The 20,927-nt window shown below is 45.5% G+C and overlaps 2 protein-coding genes across 2 annotated transcripts in view; one reads left to right on the top strand and one right to left on the bottom strand.

Annotated features, from left to right (window-relative positions):
* SYCP2L (synaptonemal complex protein 2 like) overlaps positions 1–13,379 on the bottom strand; it is a 344,080-nt gene extending 330,701 nt beyond the window's left edge. The window contains exon 1 of the mRNA XM_075828429.1: positions 13,083–13,379. Coding sequence (XP_075684544.1) covers positions 13,083–13,088 — 6 coding nt within the window. The 5' untranslated portion in view covers positions 13,089–13,379. The remainder of the gene's footprint in view (positions 1–13,082) is intronic.
* Positions 13,380–16,957: 3,578 nt separating this feature from the next.
* LOC142652514 (uncharacterized) lies at positions 16,958–20,542 on the top strand. The gene is made up of 4 exons (XM_075828165.1): positions 16,958–17,014; positions 19,253–19,394; positions 19,493–19,646; positions 19,723–20,542. Exons 1-4 carry the CDS (start codon positions 16,958–16,960, stop codon positions 20,078–20,080), a joined length of 711 nt encoding a protein of 236 aa, XP_075684280.1. The 3' UTR covers positions 20,081–20,542.
* The last annotated feature ends 385 nt before the right edge of the window (positions 20,543–20,927 follow it).

A 20,927-nucleotide genomic window follows, 5' to 3' on the forward strand; every position in this document is an offset into this window, starting at 1 on the left:
CTACATTATCTGATCGGCGCTGTAATGTAGATAACACAGAACAGCGAGAACACGCTGTTCTGTGATTACGTCCCACACAAACTTTACCGAAGTGTCGGGAGTGTGAAGACATCGCGCCCTGGCTGGAGGCAATGTCTATTCACTCTCAAGACACTTCGGTAAAGTTAATGTGGGTATATGCGACAGCACAGCTAAAAATGAATGGATAGAAGTGTATGACGCTGATTGGTCAGAGTCATACACTTCTCGTTACAATACCCAGTTGGTAAAAAGGTAAACGCCCAGTTGTCTATTAAGAAACTAAATTAGCATAAATCTAAAATTGTTCTTAACTTGCTCAAAATTGATCGTTTTTCAAAATAAAAACCACTGTTCTCTACATTACAGCGCCGATCAGATTATGTAGGCATTTATAGTCTGGTGACAGAGCCTCTTTAACCCCTTAACGACCGCCCACCGTCTTTTGACGTCAGGCGGTGCAAGTACTCAGTCTACAGCGACGCCTTTTGGCGTCGCTGTAGTAGAGTGGGTTTAACGGCAGCCTGGTCAAGTCTGCACTAAAAACCGGCTGTATGTAACAGGTCCGGTTCTTAGTGCAGCCATCAGGACCTGCCGATTTCGTCGTAAGAGCACGTGACCGCTGTGACAGCCAATCACAGCGGTCACATGCTGTTACTGCGTGCAGAGCCGCCGGGAGTGTCTAAATGACAGCTCCGGCTCTAAGAACGAGCTGTTGCTAGCAGCTCTGTTCTTAGAGCAGTGATCAGGAGTCAATAGTATTGGTTCCTGATCTTTTGTGATCACTATGAGATCCAATCATAGTGATCACTACAGTAAAATAAAAGTAAACACATGTATCTGTTTCTCCTCACTGTTCTAGCTGTGGAGAGAAACAGATACAAGTGTGTCAGTGTCCCCACACAAAATCACTTGTCCCTTACAGTTTATTAAAAAAAAAACAACATTTTTTTCAGTATTTTATAGTATATACATATATATAAATATAAATATATTTACTGTATATACTAAGAATCATACTATAAACGACTTTCTTTTTAGGGTACGCTGTTAGACGGCGTGTACACTGTTAGGCCTCATGCACACGACCGTAGCCGTGTGCACGGCCGTGATTTTCGGGTGGGCCGGCTGTGGACTGTCAGCCGCAGGCCGCCCGCAAATCGCGGGACATGCACATGGCCGCCACCATTGTTTTCAATGAGCCCGGACCGCAGAACAGGGCCGTAATAAGACATGCCTGTTCTTTCTGCGGTCCGGGCTCCCGGGCCGTGCAAGGACCGCAAAAACTACGGTCGTGTGCATGGCCCCATAGAAAAGAATGGGGCCGCAATTCTCCCGTGAATTTTCGGGGGAATTGCGGCCGCAAAAACACGCTCGTGTGCATGGGGCCTTATACGGTGTAGGGTGCTGTTCTGGGCTTTGGTTTACGGTTTGTGTTAGGCTTAGGGTTTAGGTTTAGGTTTGAAAAAAAAAAAAAAAAGTTTAATTCTTTTAGTGTTCTTAGTTGATTAGGCTTCATGCACACGACCGTGCTCGTAATTACGAGCACGGCCGGCCGCGGGCAGCCGGCCGCTTTTGCGAGCCGTGCTGTCGTTATAAAGTATAGCAGCACGGCCCGTGAAATAGAACATGTTCTATTTTTTTTAACGGCACGGGCACCTTCCCGTGAGAAAACTGGGAGGTACCAGTGGGTAACAGAAGTCTATGAACCCGTTATTGCGGGTCGTAATTACGACCCGCAATAACGGGTGTTTTTACGGTCGTGTGCATGAGGCCTTAGTTGATAAAAAAAAAATTTAAACCGCTAGTTCCATTTATTATTTGCGGTTTAGACTGTATTATTATTATGGCTGCCAGAAGATACAGCGTTGAGGAAGCCTATCAGATGCTATGCTCAGATACGGATTCTGCATCTGAAGTTGAGCTTTTAGGGTATGTGCACACGTAGTGACCAAAAACGTCTGAAAATACGGAGCTGTTTTCAAGGGAAAACAGATCCTGATTTTCAGAAGTTTTTTGAGCAACTCACGGTTTTCGCTGCGTTTTCGCTGCGTTTTTTACGTCCGTTTTTGGAGCTGTTTTCAATGGAGTCTATGAGAAAACGGCTCCAAAAACGTCCAAAGAAGTGTCCTGCACTTCTTTTGACGAGGCTGTATTTTTACGCGTCGTCGTTTGACAGCTGTCAAACGACAGCGCGTAAATGACAGGTTGTCTGCACAGTACGTCGGCAAACCCATTCAAATGAATGGGCAGATGTTTGCCGACGTATTGTAGCCCTATTTTCAGACGTAAGACGAGGCATAATACTCCTCGTTTACGTCTGAAAATAGGTCGTGTGAACCCAGCCTTACTTGAAAGTGACAGCTAAAGTGTCGCTTCAAGGGATTCTATGGATATGAGACCCAGCACCATTGATATGTGAGACGGCGCAGTTGCCACAACGTCCATTCAAAGTGCAGCCCCTGAAATTGCACAACCCCACCAAACAGATTTAGTGTGGGAACCCACAAGTTTATTTTCTCCCACCATAAATGACTTTATTGCTACTCCTGGCATAAGTCCCAATGTCAGTAATTTTTCACCACTAAATTATTTTAATATTTTTATTACGGACCAAGTTTTGGAACATTTTGTGCAGGAAACAAATTTGTATGCCAGGCAGTACATTGCCAATAAGCCTTCGTCACCTAATGCAAGGTTGTGGAATCCCACAAATTTCAAAGGGCGTCTCTCATTCCGTCAATTCATACCCTCAAAAAGTGCAAAATACGGGGTAAAGATCTACAAGTTATGTGAAAGCACTACTGGCTACACATGTGCATTTAAGATCTACGAGGGTAAAGACAGTGAATTTAATCCACCAGGGTGCCCTCCAAATATTGGTACCACTGGTAAGATTGTGTGGGATTTAATTGGCCCTTTCCTACACAAGGGGTATCATGTATACACGGACAGTTTTTACACCAGTGTGCCATTGTTTAGCGCCCTTCATTGTGCCAACACCGGAGCCTGTGGCACAATACGCAGGAATCGCAAAGGTTTCCCACGTCAACTTGTGGATAAAGAACTACGAAAGGGGGAGTCATGCACTTTTCAAATTGAGAAGATGCTGGCTTTAAATTTTCGTGACCGCAAGGACGTCTACATGATCAGCACTGTCCATTCAAGTGCAACAGCAACTATTAGAGAACGTGGGGCCTCTGCAGATAGACAAAAGCCTGTGTGTGTCATCGGCTATAACAAATTCAGGTTGCGATGCAGAACGCATTTGTCCTGTACAAAAAATCAGCGGGCAGGGCGACATTCTTTGAATTTCAGGAGAAAGTGATTGAAGATCTCCTATTTCAATCTGCAGACCAGAGAGTAGTCCATGAGTCAGAGGATGTACGCCGACTTGTTGAAAAACATTTTTTACACCCCATCCCTTCAACATCTAACCAAAAATACCCCAAAAACGGTGTCGGGTCTGCAGGAAACGAGGACAGCGAAGTGAGTCACGATATTATTGTTCCGCTTGTCCTTCCAACCCCGGTCTATGCATAAGTCCCTGTTTTGTCCTTATCAATACACTATTGGCTTTATTACAGTTTTGTTCTGGTTTTTGGTGGACCTCTTACACCCGACAATACTTCTAGAAATAGCGACATTAATTTGTGGAGTAGTGGTCTTTTACTGTAGCTATACATACGGTGTGGGACACTGCCCCTTTATATATTCTACAGGTGATTGGTTGTTTTGTGCACATGGCGGTTCCTACCTTGCCGGGCAGAGGCTTGTTATGGTGTACCGCGTCACTTGGCACATTCGTCCCTTATATAGGGATTGATGGAGCTAAAGAGACGTTGTATGACCAGTCACTTTGAATAATAAAGTCATTACAGCCCTACAAATTTTCTTTCATCCTGTGAACATGCTCTAGTTTTCCACATAGCTGGATACATTCTTCCTCCTTTTTTTTGGATATATTGCCTTTTTCCGCCAACAGTTTAATACATTTTCCCACTCTAACTTACTATATATCAGAGCGGGTTGATATACATAATGTCTATGGACTGACATGATTTCAGGACAGCTGCTTTCTTAGCACGACATAGTCATAGGGTGTAGAAACTGTTAGGGACATCTATTTCTCAATCTAGAAAAGTAGAATCCTCCCATTTTCAAAGCAAAATGTGTGTCCTGAAAGCCTCCGGGTGCTCCCTTCCTTTTGGGTCCTGCCGTGTGTCCAGGAAACACATTAGGGCCACAATGGGGATATTTTTGAACACAGGAGAAACAGGGTGATACATTTTCTGGTGCATTTCCTTATTCTCATGTCCTCTGTACAAGAAATCTGACCTTAAAATGACACATTTGTGAAAAAAAGTGAAATAAAATTTTCTTTCCACCTGCTTTGCATTAATTCCTGCGAAAACTGTGGGGTCAAAATACTTAGTACACACCTAGATGAATACCTTAAGCGATCTAGTTTTCAAAATGGGGTCATTTATGGGGAGTTTCTATCTTTTTGGCAGCTCAGTGCCTCTATAAATGTGTAATGGGACCTGAAACAATTTTAAAGCAAAATGTGTGTCCTGAAAGTCTTCGGGTGCTACCTCACTTTCGGGCCCTGCCGTGTGTCCAGGCAACGCATTAGGGTCACAATGGGGGCATTTTTGAAAACAGGAGAAACAGGGTGATAGATTTTGGGGTGCATTTCTTCATTCTCATGGTCGCTTTACAAAGAAATCTGTCTTCAAAGTGATACTTTTATGAAAAAAGTGAAATTATATTTTTTTTACGCCTGCTTTGCATGAATTCTTAAAAAAAAAAACTGTGGGGTAAAAATACTTACAACACCCTTTAATAAATACCTTAAGGGGTGTAGTTTTCAAAATGGTGTCACTTGTGGGGGTTTCCACCATTCTGACACCTATGAGCCTCTGAAAACCTGGCTTGGTGCAGGAAAACAAAATGTACTTCAAAAGTTATAAAATCATTACTAAACTTGTAAGTCTTCTAAATTGCTCAAAAAAAAAATTTTTTTTTTCAAAAGTGCTGCCAAAATAGAGTAAAGCGATGGAAATATATATTTAATAAAAAAAATTGTACAGTATGTACATATATGACATATTGCAGTTAAAAATAGGGAAAAAAAATTCTATTTTTTCATTAATTTCCGCAAATCTTATCAGTCTACTTTTACCACTAAAATAAAGTAAAACATGTGATGAAAAAACAATGTCAGAATTACTTGGATATTCAAATCTTTCGCAGAGTTATTCTCTGATAAAGTCAGACATACCAGATTTAACAAATCTGGCTTGGTCATTAAGGTCTTTTCAGGCCCGGTCATTAAGGGGTTAAATATACAAAGTGGCTAATGTGCATTGTTTGAAGTTAGTCGTTTTTCGGATCCTTGCTAAACCGACACTTTGTAGGACCCGCATCCTCCTCTATGACCAGATTTAAAACAAGTGAGTCCTTCTTGGGATCAGTGGAAGAACACCCAGTGGTGACACTTAATTGCGGCATTACTTACACTGAACAACATCTCCACACGTATATGCTGAACATATAGCAGTGACTTATGCATGCAACTATGCTATGACTAAGGGCATGTTTGAAAAAAAAAAAAAAAGCGTAAAAGCTTCTTGCTTCTGCTGGATTTTACCCTGGGTTAACAAGCAGCCACACTCATGAAAAAACTCCTATTATGGTAAGGCAGTACTGCAACTTTAAGGGGCTGTCCCAAGAATGTCTAATCTCTATGGGCCCCACTAATCACTAGAAAATAACATATATGGTCAGACAGCCAAGGGTCCCTTGGAGTACCCCAGGGCTGTCTGACCATATTTCCTGTTAGGGCATACTTCAGTATGTCCTAACAACTGTCTGTGTACTATCAGTATACAGGCTAATGTACTGGCATATAGATATATGCCAGTACATTAAAGTTTAAAAAAAAAAAAAAAAAAAAGCGTTCAAAAAAATTAAAGGTTAAATTAAAAATACATTAAAAATACACCATTTTTTTTTTTTTTTTACAATAAACATTAAAATAAGTCTCAATACATAAAACACATATTCGGTATCGTCACGACCGTAATAACAAATTTATAGCGTATGTCATGCGTTTTTTAAGTCCGCAAAAAAACCTGAAGGACGCGTTTTATTTTTTCCTCATCATTTCTTTAGCAACTGGTGCGTGAAAAACACGGACAGCACACGGATGAGGTCTGTGTGCTGTCCGTTTTTTTCACGCACCCATTGATTTCAATGGGTGCGTGATGCGCAAAAAATGCACAAAATAGGACATGCCGTGAGTTTCACGCAGCAGACACGCTGCGTGAAAAACACTGAATGTCCCCATTGATTTGCTTAGGTCCGTGTGACGTCCGTTGTTTTCACGTGCGTGTTACGCGGGTTAAATACGCTCATGTGAATAAGGCCTTAATGTAAGGCACATGGAGGTTCAAAATTCATCACACCATGTGCCTCACATCAGAAGATGGAAGGCACATGGTGTTACAGCAAGAGCGAGGAGAGCGTGAGCGATCTTTCAAGATCAGTCTTCTGCCCGTTGACAGTTCAGGGGGTTATTTAAATATTGGGCGCCAAATATAACGGCACCGATATCTAAATAACGGAGGGAGGTAGATAAAAAATGTAAAGTGCCCCAGGGTTTGTGCAGCCCTTCCCATTACATGCTGCACATGTATGGGGAGGTGAACGGTTCTCTTTAAAATAGACACACACTTCCCCAAGGATATGAATTATAGAACTGACCTTATGTACATTTACTGAGCTATCATATTACGTTTATATACTCTTGACATTCATTCTAAGCACATGCTGCATTATTCCGCATACATTTGTGGGATCTCATTATGTTACAAGTCTATTGTGATTACGTATACCTTATTGTATCCTTTCACTGTTATGCCACATTTTGTTTAGCAGTGAAATGGTTAATGCTATCACTGGGTCATGTGTTTCCGTCTCACCTTGTTTAAATGTAGGGCATTGGGAAGCTAGCTATGACTTCGGTTCGAAACGCGTAAGTATCCTTCCTAGGAAAGTGTTACTCTTGTTTTAAATCGGATGAATTAAACTTTTTTGGGGTTTTACTGGATCGAGTACCGGATCTTATTCTAATAATTTTTACAGTATAATGTAGTGACAGACACACTAATTTCAGCAGTCTGTCACTTATTTCCATAAAGCATACCTCCGCTTTCAGTGAAAAATGATTATAGTGCAGGAATGTATATTGTATGGGCTAGTCCACATTTCTGCAAGGAAATGTCACGCAACGGGTGGATGAGATTTGTTAACTGGTTCCCGACCGCTGGCTGTATTTTTACGGCCAGCGGTCAGGGTCCTTAAAACACGAGCCGTAGACTTTTTACGGCTCGGGTTTTAACTTGCTGCCCGCGCGATCGGGCAGCTGAATGTCGGGTCTCCGGCTGTCAGTGACTGCCGGGGACCCTGAGGAGAAGATAGAAGCAGCTTTAGCTGCTTCTGTCTTCTCCGATGTCTTTTTGCACAGCGCTCAATGAACGCTGTGTATAGGCATAGAGGCAGCGGCGCCGCCGCTGTCTCTAGTGGTCCCAGTGTTCATGTGACTGGTCACATGATCGCCGGATGCCGTTAGTGACAGACTGCTGCTGGGTTTACTAGACCCAGCACAGCCCTATTAGTGACAATCGTCACTATGAGAGGGCTGATTTCCCCTATAACTGGGGCTGCTGTGCAGCTCCAGTTACAGTGGAAAAGCATGGTGTAAAAGAAAAAAAATATAAAGTTCCCCAAAGGTCTTTTTTGACCTTTGGGGGACAGACCATAGTAATAAAAAAATAATAAAGTAAAGTGCAAAAAAAAATTAACTAATAAATACACATAAAATGCCCAACCCAAAAAAAACAAAACATTCCTCCCGCCACTCATTGTTGTAACGCTAGCGCTGACCCAATTACCCTAATATAGACATGTAATATATTAAAATTTACGCTAGACAATGACGATCACAAATAAAAGGTCTATTTTAGGGTAAAACTATATTACGAAAAAAAAATAGCTGAAACTTAAAAAAGCATTTTTTTTTTACTATTATTTTCAAACTTTATGAATAAAAATTCTAAAATAGCAAAAAAGGTGTGTATAAAAACGATTAAAAATGAAACCTGCATTGTCTATGCCAAAAACGTCGCAAAAATCACGTCGTTAGCCCAACAAATAAAAAAGTTAGAGCCATTTAACTAACACGTGCTAAAAATGGCTAAACGATGTCTGGTCCTGAAGGCGCAAAATAGCCCGGTCCTGAACTGGTTAAAAGGGTTGTCCGAGATATATTTTCAAAAACCCTTTAATGCACGTAATTTATAAATGTAAATACATTTGTAATATACTTACATTTTCCAAATTGGCCCCGTTTCCAGATCCTGTCGTGGGGAACTTGACTGGTGACGTCACTCTCTGCACTGGCTCTGCCGCTTGTTCTGCTTCACAGCCCGTAACACGCATGCAAATGCAAGTATATTACAAATGTATTTACATTTATAAATTACATGCATTAAACTCCTTAACGCCGGAGGACGGATATATCCGTCCTCAGCAGCTGCTAGTTCGCGCAGGACGACGGATATACCCGTCCTGTGATGGCGCGGGTACTGTCACTGTACCCACGCGATCAGCGGCAGTAACACGGCTGTTATACACAGCCTGGCTCCTGCTGCAACTGCCGGAATCGAAGCGCGCTCCGATTCCGGCAGTTTAACCCATTAAATGCCGCTGTCAATAGTGACAGCGGCATCTAATGTGTTTGACAGAGGGAGGGAGCTCCCTCTGTCACCCGATCGGCACCCCTGCAAACAAATCGCGGGTCACCGTCGGGTTTCCATGACAGCCGGGGGCCTAACAAAGACCCCCAGGTCTGTCTTCAGCAAATGTCTGTTAGGCGATGCCAGAGGCATCACCTAACAGGTTGCCTGTCAGTTTTACACTGACAGGCAATAATGCTTTGGTATACTAAGTATACCAAAGCATTATATATGCGATCAACAGATCGCATAGTGAAGTCCCCTGGTGGGACTTAAAGGGAATGTGTTGCCAGAAAAACATGTATTTTTTTTTTTAGTTAAACATTTAGTGTGTAGGTGATTAAACATTGTTCAAATTTTTTTTATTTTTTTCACGAGTCAGGAAATATTATAAATTAGATTCTAATTTATAATATTTCCCAGTGCTGGTCACTAGATGGAGCTATTCCCAAAATTGCAGCATTGCATGTGGTAAAGCAACCATATTGCTTTTTGCTGCAAAATTGGGAAAAAAGCACTCGCTCTAGTGAGCTCTGAGAATCCCCCCTCCTTTATCGTGGCTAGTGCCGGGATAAACGAGGGGATTGAATGAACGGTCTAACCTCCTACACTGTGTGTCGCCATTTTTTGAGCTAACACACAGTGTAGTAGGTTTACATACAGTAGTAAACACACACAAACACGAACATACATAGAAATCTCTTACCTGCTCCTGCCGCCGCGGCTCCCTCCGGCCGTCCGCTCCGTCTGCTGCCGCTGGTCTAAGTGCACAAGTCCGGAAGCCGCGACCGGAAGTAGTAATCTTACTGTCCGGCCGCGACTTCCGGTACACAGGAAAATGGCGCCGGACGGCGCGCATTTCAAATTGGACTGTGTGGGAGCGGCGCATGCGCCGTTCCCACACAGACGGCGTACACAGAAGTGGATGGGACGGGCCCCGTTCGCAGTCCCTATGGGACTGTGGCTGCCGTATTCCATGTCTGTATGTGTCGTTAATCGCCACATACAGAAATGGAAAAAAAAATGGCAGCCCCCATAGGGAAGAAAAAGTGAAAAAATAGAAAAAAGTAACACACAAATAAATAAAAACGTTTTTAATAAAACACTAACATAAAACGGACATGAAAAAAAAATTTTTGGTGACACTGTTCCTTTAAAGAGACTGTCACCACATTATAAGTGCCCTATTTCCTATATAAGGAGATGGGCGCTGTAATGTAGGTGACAGTAATGCTTTTTATTTAAAAAAACGATCTTTTTTCACAACGTTAGGAGCGATTTAAGTTTATGCTAATGAGCTTTCTTAATGCCCAAGTGGGCGTATTTTTACTTTCGACCAAGTGGGCGTTGTACAGAGGAGTGTATGACGCTGACCAATCGGCATCATGCACTCCTCTCCATTCATTTACACTGCACTAGCGATATAGATATATCGCTATGTGCAGCCTCATACACAAGCCCTAACATTACTAGTGTCTTGATAATGAATACACATGAAATCTAGCCTAGACGTCATGAGTACTCATAATCCTGACACTTATGACTCTTTTTTGTGAGATTCCAGAAACAGATACGAAATCTCGCGAGATCTCGGAGCTAAACGAGATTTGGTTTCACTTGCCGGAATCTCACACAAAAAAAGAGTCAGAAGTGTCAGGATTCTGAGTACACATGACGTCCAGGCTGGATGGTCATGTGTATTCATTATCAGGACACTAGTAATGTTAGGGCTTGTGTATGAGGCTGCACATAGCGATATAACTATATCGCTAGTGCAGTGTAAATGAATGGAGAGGAGTGCATGATGCCGATTGGTCAGCGTCATGCACTCCTCTGTACAACGCCCACTTGGTCGAAAGTAAAAGTACGCCCACTTGGGCATTAAGAAAGCTCATTAGCATAAACTTAAATCGCTCCTAACTTTGTGAAAAAAGATCGTTTTTTAAAATAAAAAGCATTACTGTCACCTACATTACAGCGCCCATCTCCTTATGTAGGAGACAGGGAACTTATAATGTGGTGACAGAGTCTCTTTAAAAAAAAAAATGTCAATCATTTAAATAAAGTTTGTGAAAAAAAAAAATGTCAAAATCAAATAAAACTACTTTTTTTGCCCAAAAAGTGGTTTTATTTAGTAAAAGTGTCAAAACGAATCACACACATATATATATATATATATATATATATATATATATATATATATATATATATGGTATCCCCGCGATCGTAACAACTTGACCAATAAAATGAACACATTAATTAAACCGCCGGATGAACGGCGTCCAAAAAAAAATGCAAAAAACAACGGCAAAATTCTCTCTTTTCTCCCCCCATAAAAAATAAAATTAAAGTTAATCTATAAGTCCTATGTACCACAAAATAGTACTAATGAAAACTACATATTGGCCCACATCGACGGAAAAATAAAAAAATTACGGCTTTTAGAATGCGGCGATGCAAAAACAAGTAATTTTTTTCTAAAAGGGTTTTTATTGTGCAAACGTAGGAAAACATAAAACATTTACATATTTGGTATCCCCGTAATCGTGCCGACCCATAGAATAAAGTTAACATGTTATTTACGCTGCATAGTAAACGGCGTAAATGTATAACGTGAAAATCAATGCTGGAATAGCTGCTTATTTTCAATTCTCTCCTAAAATAAAGTTAATAAAAGTTAATCAATATATTGTAAGCATCTAAAAATGGTACAATTACAAAATACAACCCCTTATACGGCTATGTCGACGGAATAAAAAAAAAGTTACGACTCTTGGAATGCGACCGTGAAAAAACAAAAAATAATCCTTGGTCATTAACGCGCAAAATGGCCTGGTCATTAAGGGGTTAAAGGGGTTTTTGAAAATATGACGGTATCTCGGACAACCCCTTTAAGTCTCACCCACTTTGCTGCTACTGTATTCTGCTGCATATCTTCCACCCGGAAAATACACAGCAGAGTAGAGCAGCAGCAAAGTGGGTGAGATGTAACAAACCTCATCCACACGCTGCGTGACATTTCCTTGCAGAAATTCATTGTGTATTTTTTGTATCGCAGCAGGTCAATTCCTGCTCAAAAGTGGACTGAATTGCTGCGTTTTATAGAGAAGATATAATCTCACAGCATTGAGAAACACCGCAAAATCTGCACCGTTTTCTATGTTCACACAGAGTATTTTGACGAGTTTTTTGATGCGGAAACCGCGTCGCAAAACTCGTCAAAAAACGCCTCCCATTGATTTCAATGGGAGGCGTCGGCATCTTTTTCCCGCGAGCAGTAAAACTGCCTCGTGGGAAATAGTGAGGCTATGTTCACACGGGGTCTTTTGCCGAGTTTTTTGACGCGGAAACCGCGTCGCAAAACTCGGCAGAAACGGCCCGAGAACGCCTCCCATTGATTTCAATGGGAGGCGTCGGCGTCTTTTTCCCGCGAGCAGTAAAACTGCCTCGCGGGAAAAAGAAGCGACATGCCCTATCTTCGGGCGCTTCCGCCTCCGACCTCCCATTGACTTCAATGGGAGGCAGGAGAAAGCGTGTTTTCTGCCCGCGGCGCTCAATGGCCGCGGGCGAAAAACGGCGCGATCATTGCTATTCACACGGAGTATTTTGGGGGAGGAATATCTGCCTCAAAATTCCGTTTGGAGCTTTGAGGCAGATATTCCTCCCCCAAAATACTCCGTGTGAACATAGCCTAACATGCCCTATCTTCGGGCGTTTACACCTCTGACATCCCATTGACTTCAATGGGAGGCAGAGAAAGCGTATTTCGCTGTGTTTTATGCCCGCGGCGCTCAACGGCCGCGGGCAAAAAACGCCGCGAAAATAGTCATGCAGGGAGAGGAAAATCTGCCTCAAACTTCCAAACTGAATTTTGGGGCAGATATTCCTCCTGCAAAAAAACTGTGTGAACATAGAACACAGGAAATGGTGCAGTTTTTTCCGCAGCAGAATTTCTTCGGAATTGCTGCAGAAATTTTACACACAACCTATACTGGAGTCTTCTAAAAATGACACCGCTGTGCAAGAACCAGTCAAAGACAAGTATGTATAATAAAAACCATGTTATAACCATCCTTTCATAACAACACTTATTAGTCTACAATATCGGATGTTCGTTTCCTAATCTAATACTGTATAAAGCACTATATTATCCGCGGGCACCACCTCAAATGTATACAAGGGCCGCGCGCATAACGTATTTACATGCATATCATAATTAACACACAATTACACATATAAGAGCTCCGTGAATAGAACACATACACTCATCTTGCCGGTGACCGTGAAGCTGCGAGCTCTGGCACCACCTGCACTCGCTGAATAGTTTACCCGCGCTCTGGCGCCACCTGCACTCGCTGAATAGTTTACCCGCGCTCTGGGCGGGGGCGGAGCTCTACGTTGGAGCGGTGCACATGGCGGTAGAACGTAACTGCTAACTACGTAGGTGGATGTTGTCGGGTGTGAATTGTAAATTATATCTTTTTCGGCTTCCTGCGAGTTTAGATTTAGTGGAGTGTCTGCTGGAAATCCAGTTGAGCTGCCATTTTGGCTAATGTGTTTATTGTGGCTTATTCATGAATGCAGTCATGACCGTTTTCAATAAAAAGGAATTGTGCTCAGGTGCAGCGCCATGTTTATTAAGCTCCTCTGACATTTACATGTTTCCAGAAAGTATTGCGTGGCTTGCAAGTGGCGCACTGTGCAGCTTATTCCATAGAGACTTGCACCATTTTTCCACGCAGCAAAGTGGCAGTGACCTATTCCAGGTACAACTTGCCGCAGTTCAGTAGCTGCAGTGTATTTTTCCTATCTCTGTGCACTTTGGTTTTTCATCTGGCTGGGACTCTTTTACGCTTTATTCACATTGCTGTGTCCAAATTCTATGTGTCAAAATAGTTTTTTCTTTATTCTAAATAAACTCCTCAAAAGAAACTTCAAATGGAAAAAAAAAAAACTTGAAAAGGCCTCCAATGAAATCGGCCGTTTTTCCCGGCCGGTTTGCATCCGTTCCGGGCCATGTTTCCGTTTTTAACGGCCGATTTTGACCCATTTTGCATCCGTTTTTTAATCGGCTGAATTTCATTTGTACATTTTTGCCACACACTTCCCTCTGTAGATACTGCCACAGCCCCCCTTTAGGTAGTGGCACACAGCCCCCCTTTAGGTAGTGGCACACAGCCCCCTGTAGGTAGTGCCACACAGCCCCCTGTAGGTAGTGCCACACAGCCCCCTGTAGGTAGTGCCACACAGCCCCCTGTAGGTAGTGCCACACAGCCCCCTGTAGTTAGTGCCACACAGCCCCCTGTAGGTAGTGCCACTCAGCCCCCTGTAGGGAGTGCCACACAGCCCCCTGTAGTTAGTGCCACACAGCCCCATGTAGGTAGTGCCACACAGCCCCCTGTAGGTAGTGCCACACAGCCCCCTGTAGGTAGTGCCACACAGCTCCCTGTAGGGAGTGCCACACAGCCCCCTGTAGTTAGTGCCACACAGCCCCCTGTAGTTAGTGCCACACAGCCCCATGTAGGTAGTGCCACACAGCCCCCTGTTGGTAGTGCCACACAGCCCCCTGTAGGTAGTGCCACACAGCCCCCTGTAGTTAGTGCCACACAGCCCCCTGTAGGTAGTGCCACACAGCCCCCTGTAGTTAGTGCCACACAGCCCCCCTGTAGTTAGTGCCACACAGCCCCCCTGTAGTTAGTGCCACACAGCCCCCCTGTAGGTAGTGCCACACAGCCCCCCTGTAGGTAGTGCCACACAGCCCTCTGTAGGTAGTGCCACGCAGCCCCCCTGTAGGTAGTGCCACACAGCCCCCCTGTAGGTAGTGCCACACAGCCCCCCTGTAAGTAGTGACACGCAGCCCCCCTGTAAGTAGTGACACGCAGCCCCCCTGTAAGTAGTGACACGCAGCCCCCCTTTAGGTAGTGGCACGCAGCCCCCTGTAGGTAGTGCCACGCAGCCCCCTGTAAGTAGTGGCACACAGCCCCCTGTAGGTAGTGCCACACAGCCCCCCTGTAGGTAGTGCCACACAGCCCCCCTGTAGGTAGTGCCATACAGCCCCCCTGTAGGTAGTGCCACACAGCCCCCCTGTAGGTAGTGCCACACAGCCCCCTGTAGGTAGTGCCACGCAGCCCTCTGTAGGTAGTGCCACGCAGCCCCCCTGTAGGTAGTGCCACACAGCCCCCCTGTAGTTAGTGCCACACAGCCCCCCTGTAGGTAGTGCCACACAGCCCCCCTGTAGGTAGTGCCACACAGCCCCCCTGTAGGTAGTGCCACACAGCCCCCCTGTAGGTAGTGCCACACAGCCCTCTGTAGGTAGTGCCACGCAGCCCCCCTGTAGGTAGTGCCACGCAGCCCCCCTGTAAGTAGTGCCACGCAGCCCCCCTGTAAGTAGTGACACGCAGCCCCCCTGTAGGTAGTGGCACGCAGCCCCCTGTAGGTAGTGCCACGCAGCCCCCTGTAGGTAGTGCCACGCAGCCCCCCTGTAGGTAGTGCCACACAGCCCCCCTGTAGGTAGTGCCACGCAGCCCCCCTGTAGGTAGTGCCACGCAGCCCCCCTGTAGGTAGTGCCACGCAGCCCCCCTGTAGGTAGTGCCACGCAGCCCCCCTGTAGGTAGTGCCATGCAGCCCCCCTGTAGGTAGTGCCACGCAGCCCTCTGTAGGTAGTGCCACGCAGCCCCCCTGTAGGTAGTGCCACGCAGCCCCCCTGTAAGTAGTGACACGCAGCCCCCCTGTAAGTAGTGGCACGCAGCCCCCTGTAGGTAGTGCCACACAGCCCCCTGGACACAGTGAGGTCAGGGACTTCTGCTGGAGCGGAATCCCCATTCCCCTGCCACAGCGTTTGGGGACATACCCTCCTCCTCCTCCTCCTCACATGCACTTTGCACTGTGAGGAGGAGAAGGAGAGAGAGCGAGCGACGGAAGACACGGCCGTCACTTGGAGCACATTCAAGTGACAGCCATGTATTACCTGGCCCCATAGACTTCTATGGGGGCCGGGAGAACGGCCGAAAATATGGCATGTCCCACTTTTTGATGGCCGGGTTTCCCGGGCCGTCAAAAAATCGGTCGTGTGAATAGCCCCATTAGGGGTCTATTGTTCCTACTGCAGCCGTGTGACGGCCGGGAAACCCTGTCGTGTGAATAAGGGCTAAATTAGGCTATGTTCACACAGAGTTTTTTCAGGCGGAAATTCTGCCTCAAAATTCCGTTTGGAAGTGTGAAGCAGATTTTCCTCTCCCTGCACGCCGATTTCCGCTTAGTTTTTCGCGGCGTATTTCACCTGCGGCCATAGAGCGCAGCGGGCATAAAACGCAGCGAAATACGCTTTCTCTGCCTCCCATTGATGTCAATGGGAGGTCAGCGGCGTAAATTTCCCTTTTTCCCGCGAGGCGGTTTTACCGCTCGCGGGAAAAAGACGCCTCCGCCTCCCATTGAAATGAATGGTAGACATTTTCAAGCCGTTTTTGACGAGTTTTGCGGCGCGGTTTCCGCGTCAAAAAACTTGTCAAAAATCTCTGTGTGAACATAGCCTAATTTTCAGCTTCAAAAAACACCTTGAAATCAGATGTTCACACTGAGTTTTTTTACGAGGTTTTTGACGCAGAAACCGCGTCGGAAACCGCGGAAAAAAACTGCCAAAAATGTCTCCCATTGATTTCAATGGGAAGCGGAGGCGTTTTTTTCCCCGCGAGCGGTAGAGAGAAGGGACATTACCTGTCTTGAGGCGGTTTCTGCTTCCAAAAACTCATTGGAATCAATGGGAGACGGAAAAACAGCGTCTCGAGCTGGCGAGGCGTTATTTGACGCGCATTTTGTCAAATATCGCTCACGGTATTTCCGCCTCCAAAGCACAGCAAGCCCAGCCATTAAAGGGGCTGGCATCTGATGCAAGCTGGAGGCAGCCATTTTCAAGTTGGCAAAAACGTGGAAGAACTCCCTTGAGGATAGGAGCTGCAATTTTCTGCAAACCGCCATCACAATTTTAAAAAAGTAAGTACGTTACTGCTCACATCTGCCATACATGCAATACATGTAGGAAGATGTGCTAATGGTTTGTTTTTTTTCCTAGTTTTTTTTTTTTTGGTTGCTGCACTTCATTTCACAATTTTTTGGGGGGAATTTACATTTCAGGAACAGAAATGTCACAAGATTTATACTATCGAATGGACTTAAACGTGGGGAAAATGATTCAGGAAGTGAGTATTCAATGATTTTTTTCATTTGGGCCTGTTCACATTAGCGCTGTGTTTCCGTTGAGGGGTTCAGTCGGTGCTTTCACTTGGTGTGACCCCTCAACGGAAAGGCAAACGTAAACTAGAGGTTACGTTTGCATCACCATTGATTTCAATGATAATGGATCTGTTGATAATGTTTTTCGTTTGGCTCTGTTGCTCTCCTGCACAACGGAGACAAACGAAAACCATTTTCACACAATCCGTCAACATTGAAATCAATGGTGATGCAAACACAAACCTCTAGCTTACGTTTGTTTCAGTTTGGACTCCGTTCATGGGTGGTCCATTCATGAATGGAGCCCAGAGTGAGATTTGAACCAAGCGTAATGTATGCTTTTTTCTATTTTTGCTTTTACATTTGTTTGATAATTAGTTTAGCCTATGTTCACACAGGGCGGATACGCATAGTATAATGTACACAGCATATCTGCCATGGCCGCCTCAGGGAATGCCAGCAGAAATGTCATTATTCTGAATTAGGGCCTGTTCACATCAGCGTTGCCTTTCCGTTGAGGGGTTCCGTCGGAGGTGAACCCTGCAACGGAAAGCCAACGCAGATGTAAAGGATCTGCCAGGCACTACGTCTGTGGATACTCCCAGGATTAATCAATCGACACCTGAGGCCAGACCTCTTAGGGTATGTTCACACGGCGGGGGTCCGTAACGGCTGAAATTACGGGGATGTTTCAGCCTGAAAACATCCCCGTAATTTCAGCCGTACCGGCATGTGCAGGCGCTTGAACGCCGCGTCAATGACGGCCGTAATTAGCGCTGCTATTCATTGGAGTCAATGAATAGCGGCTCCAATTACGGCCAAAGAAGTGACAGGTCACTTCTTCTACGCGGGCGTCTATTTACGCGCCGTCATTTGACAGCGGCGCGTAAATATACGCCTCGTGTGAACAGACAAACGTCTGCCCATTGCTTTCAATGGGCAGATGTTTGTCAGCGCTATTGAGGCGCTATTTTCGGGCGTAATTCGGGGCAAAAACGCCCGATTTACGTCCGTAAATAGGCCGTGTGAACATACCCTTAGACTGACACCGGCTCCCACCAATCAGGGTGGCAGGCTCAGGAGTGGGAGAGCCTATCGCGGCCTGGTCAGTCGGAGTTAGCTCCGCCCCCTGTCCATTTATACCTGCCGTTTTCTCTTCCTCATTGCTTGTGATTCTTCTTGGTTTCCTGGCCCCACTGCTGCCTTGCTCCAGCCTGCTTCTGCCGTGCTTCAGTTCCTGCTTCGCTCTGCCCCCGGCTTGCTTCCTGCTCCGTGCTCTGCGTTTGTATACTTCATTACATCCTGATCCTGACTGCTCGTTCACCACTCCCGTTCCCTCACGGTGTTCCGTGGGCTACTGCCCCTTCCCTTGCTTGTTCCCTGTTTGTATCCCCTTGCACTTAGTCAGCGTAGGGACCGCCGCCAAGTTGTACCCCGTCGCCTAGGGCGGGTCGTTGCAAGTAGGCAGGGACAGGGCGGTGGGTAGATTAGGGCTCACTTGTTCCCTTCACCTCCTTCCGCCATTACAGCAGATGTGAACAGGCACTTACCTGTGCGGACAAGGTGGATACACTGGGTTAAGGGCATGTTTACATCAGTGTTGGCTTTCTGTTCCGGGGTTCCAACGGAGGTTTCCGTGGGGTGAAGCCCGCAATGGAAAGTCAAACTGAAACCACACCTTCCGCTTCAGTCACCTTTGATATCAATGGTGACTGAAACGGAAGGTGTGGTTTCAGTTAGACTTTACGTTGCAGGGTTCACCCGACGGAAACCTCAGACGGAACCCTGGAACGGAAAGCCAACGCTGATGTGAACAGGCCCTAACACTAGCGTTGCCCTTTCGTTGAGGGGTCCCAACAGAGGTTTCCGTATCCCCTCGACGGAAAGGCCAACTGAAGGTTACGCTGCAGCTTTCCTCACGATTTCACTGAATGGTTTTGGACACCTAGCTGTAGGTTTCCGTCACCTAATCTGGCCCTTATCGGCAGCGTATGCGTCCTGTGTGAACATACGTTAGTAGTGGATTTTAGGCATCGTGTGGATGAGATTTTAAGTCTCATCCACTCTGCTTCTACTGTACGCTGCAGATTTTACACTATGAATACCTTTCATCTGAACATACGCAGTGGCGGATGATAACTTGTGTGTGCAGGACAATGTTAATTTAGTTAATAAACTGACGTCTCAATTATATGTTATTACAGGTCCAGTCACATCCCTGCCTATGGGACAAAGGCGCGGACGGATACAGTGTCCGTAATGTCCGTGAAGATGCATGGATTGACATTTGTAAGGCACTGTACCCGGACTGGACTAGCCTCTCACGTGCTCAAAAAAGGTGTAACGGTGAGTATGTCTTTGTTTTTTAAAATTGCACTTTTTCCCACATGTTATGTTATTTTTGTAAAGTATTTTACAAACTAAATGCATTTTTTTCTTTGCAGAGGAAGATGTGAAAAAACGGTGGAAGAGCGTGCGGGACCGCTTCATGAAGGAGGTGCGGAACGCAGAGAGGTGTGGGGGCTCTCCATTGAAAAAAACAAAGGTCTCTCATCATGATGAGCTGCTGTTCAGCTTGCCTAGCAGGGGACAACGGCCGTAAGTATTGATGCCTATGTTTTAATTTCCCAAAACAATTTTTCTAGGTACTTAATGTTATTTTTATTTTTCATAGAACTGAAGGCAATTTTCAAGAGCCAGAGGCCCCTGCCACCCAAGATGAACAGCAGCAGATGGAGAGGGAACCCACTCCTTCAACATCCACCCAGCATGAAGCGGAGGGGGAAGAGCAACTGGCGGAAGACTTGGTGGCCACAGACATGCTGCTGGGGGACGAGACACCTGTCTCCTCACCCTTGTCGGTCTCTCATCGTGATGCCCCCCCTGTGGCCACCCAGGTCAGTCATCCCGCCCCCCCTACCAGCAACTCTTCCATGCGGGGGCGTAGAAGGACCCCCCCCCCGGGTAAGGGACAGGCAATTGGATGTGGAGTCCGAGGCCATGTCCCTTATCCAGAGGGTGGACGGTGGTGACAAGTTTTTTTTTTTGTTTTTTTTTTTTGGGTACGCGTTGGCATCTTCCTGCCGCCAGATGCCAACGGAAAGGCAAGACCACTTTATTGCCTTTTGTCACGCCGTGGCGGCAGACTTTTCTAACGCCCCTGCCCTGCCGGAACTGAGTGTACTTCTCATCCATTTCCGGCAGGCTATACAGCTCCATCAGGCCCAACTTTCGGGCGCGGTCTCCACAGCCAACCCCTTAACGCTCCTGCCCCTTACCCCGCTCCTCCCCTGCCCACTGCTGGTGGACAATTTTATCAATCCTTTTACCCATACCACCCTACCAGCAGTGGTCCACAGCCTACTGGCTCAAACCCCCCTACAACCCCTCGTTACTACAATTTATAGTTTAGCTGTGGGTGGTGGTGTACATGTTTTTGTTTAGCTGACATGTTTAAAATAGGGGTAAATTATGGTGGGTAATAAGGGATCTGTTGATTGTTTTTTGGTTTGGTTTTGTAATAAATTATATTTTAATTATTTCAGTACATTGTGTGTGTCTATTTCTTTTAACGTTCATTTTGTTGATGTTTTCACACGAGAGATATTTATGATACATCCACAGGATATGTCATAAATTTACGGTGTGGGTCCCAGAGCTGGGACCCGCATCTATCTGTCTCCACAACGGGACCCGCTACACCCCGTGTGTTGCTGTTGAGTGAGGTTAGTTTTTGTCCATGAAAAAGGTTATATGGTCGTGACATACGTAAGCGACATAACTCCCTGAGCTACGCTGTTTACGTAAGTCTCATCAAAGGTAATGGTAGTTACGCAAACCGCGTAACTCACATGTTACGCTGCTTCTCTAACTGCCATT

This window comes from Rhinoderma darwinii, chromosome 5, assembly GCF_050947455.1.
Source record: "Rhinoderma darwinii isolate aRhiDar2 chromosome 5, aRhiDar2.hap1, whole genome shotgun sequence".
NCBI lineage: Eukaryota > Metazoa > Chordata > Amphibia > Anura > Rhinodermatidae > Rhinoderma > Rhinoderma darwinii.

Coding starts and splice junctions, on each gene's coding strand:
- LOC142652514 (XM_075828165.1), top strand. CDS start 16,958: ATGTCACAAGATTTATACTATCGAATGGACTTAAACGTGGGGAAAATG. Junction 17,015..19,252: donor TGGGGAAAATGATTCAGGAA/GTGAGTATTCAA, acceptor ATGTTATTACAG/GTCCAGTCACATCCCTGCCT. Junction 19,395..19,492: donor TGCTCAAAAAAGGTGTAACG/GTGAGTATGTCT, acceptor TTTTCTTTGCAG/AGGAAGATGTGAAAAAACGG.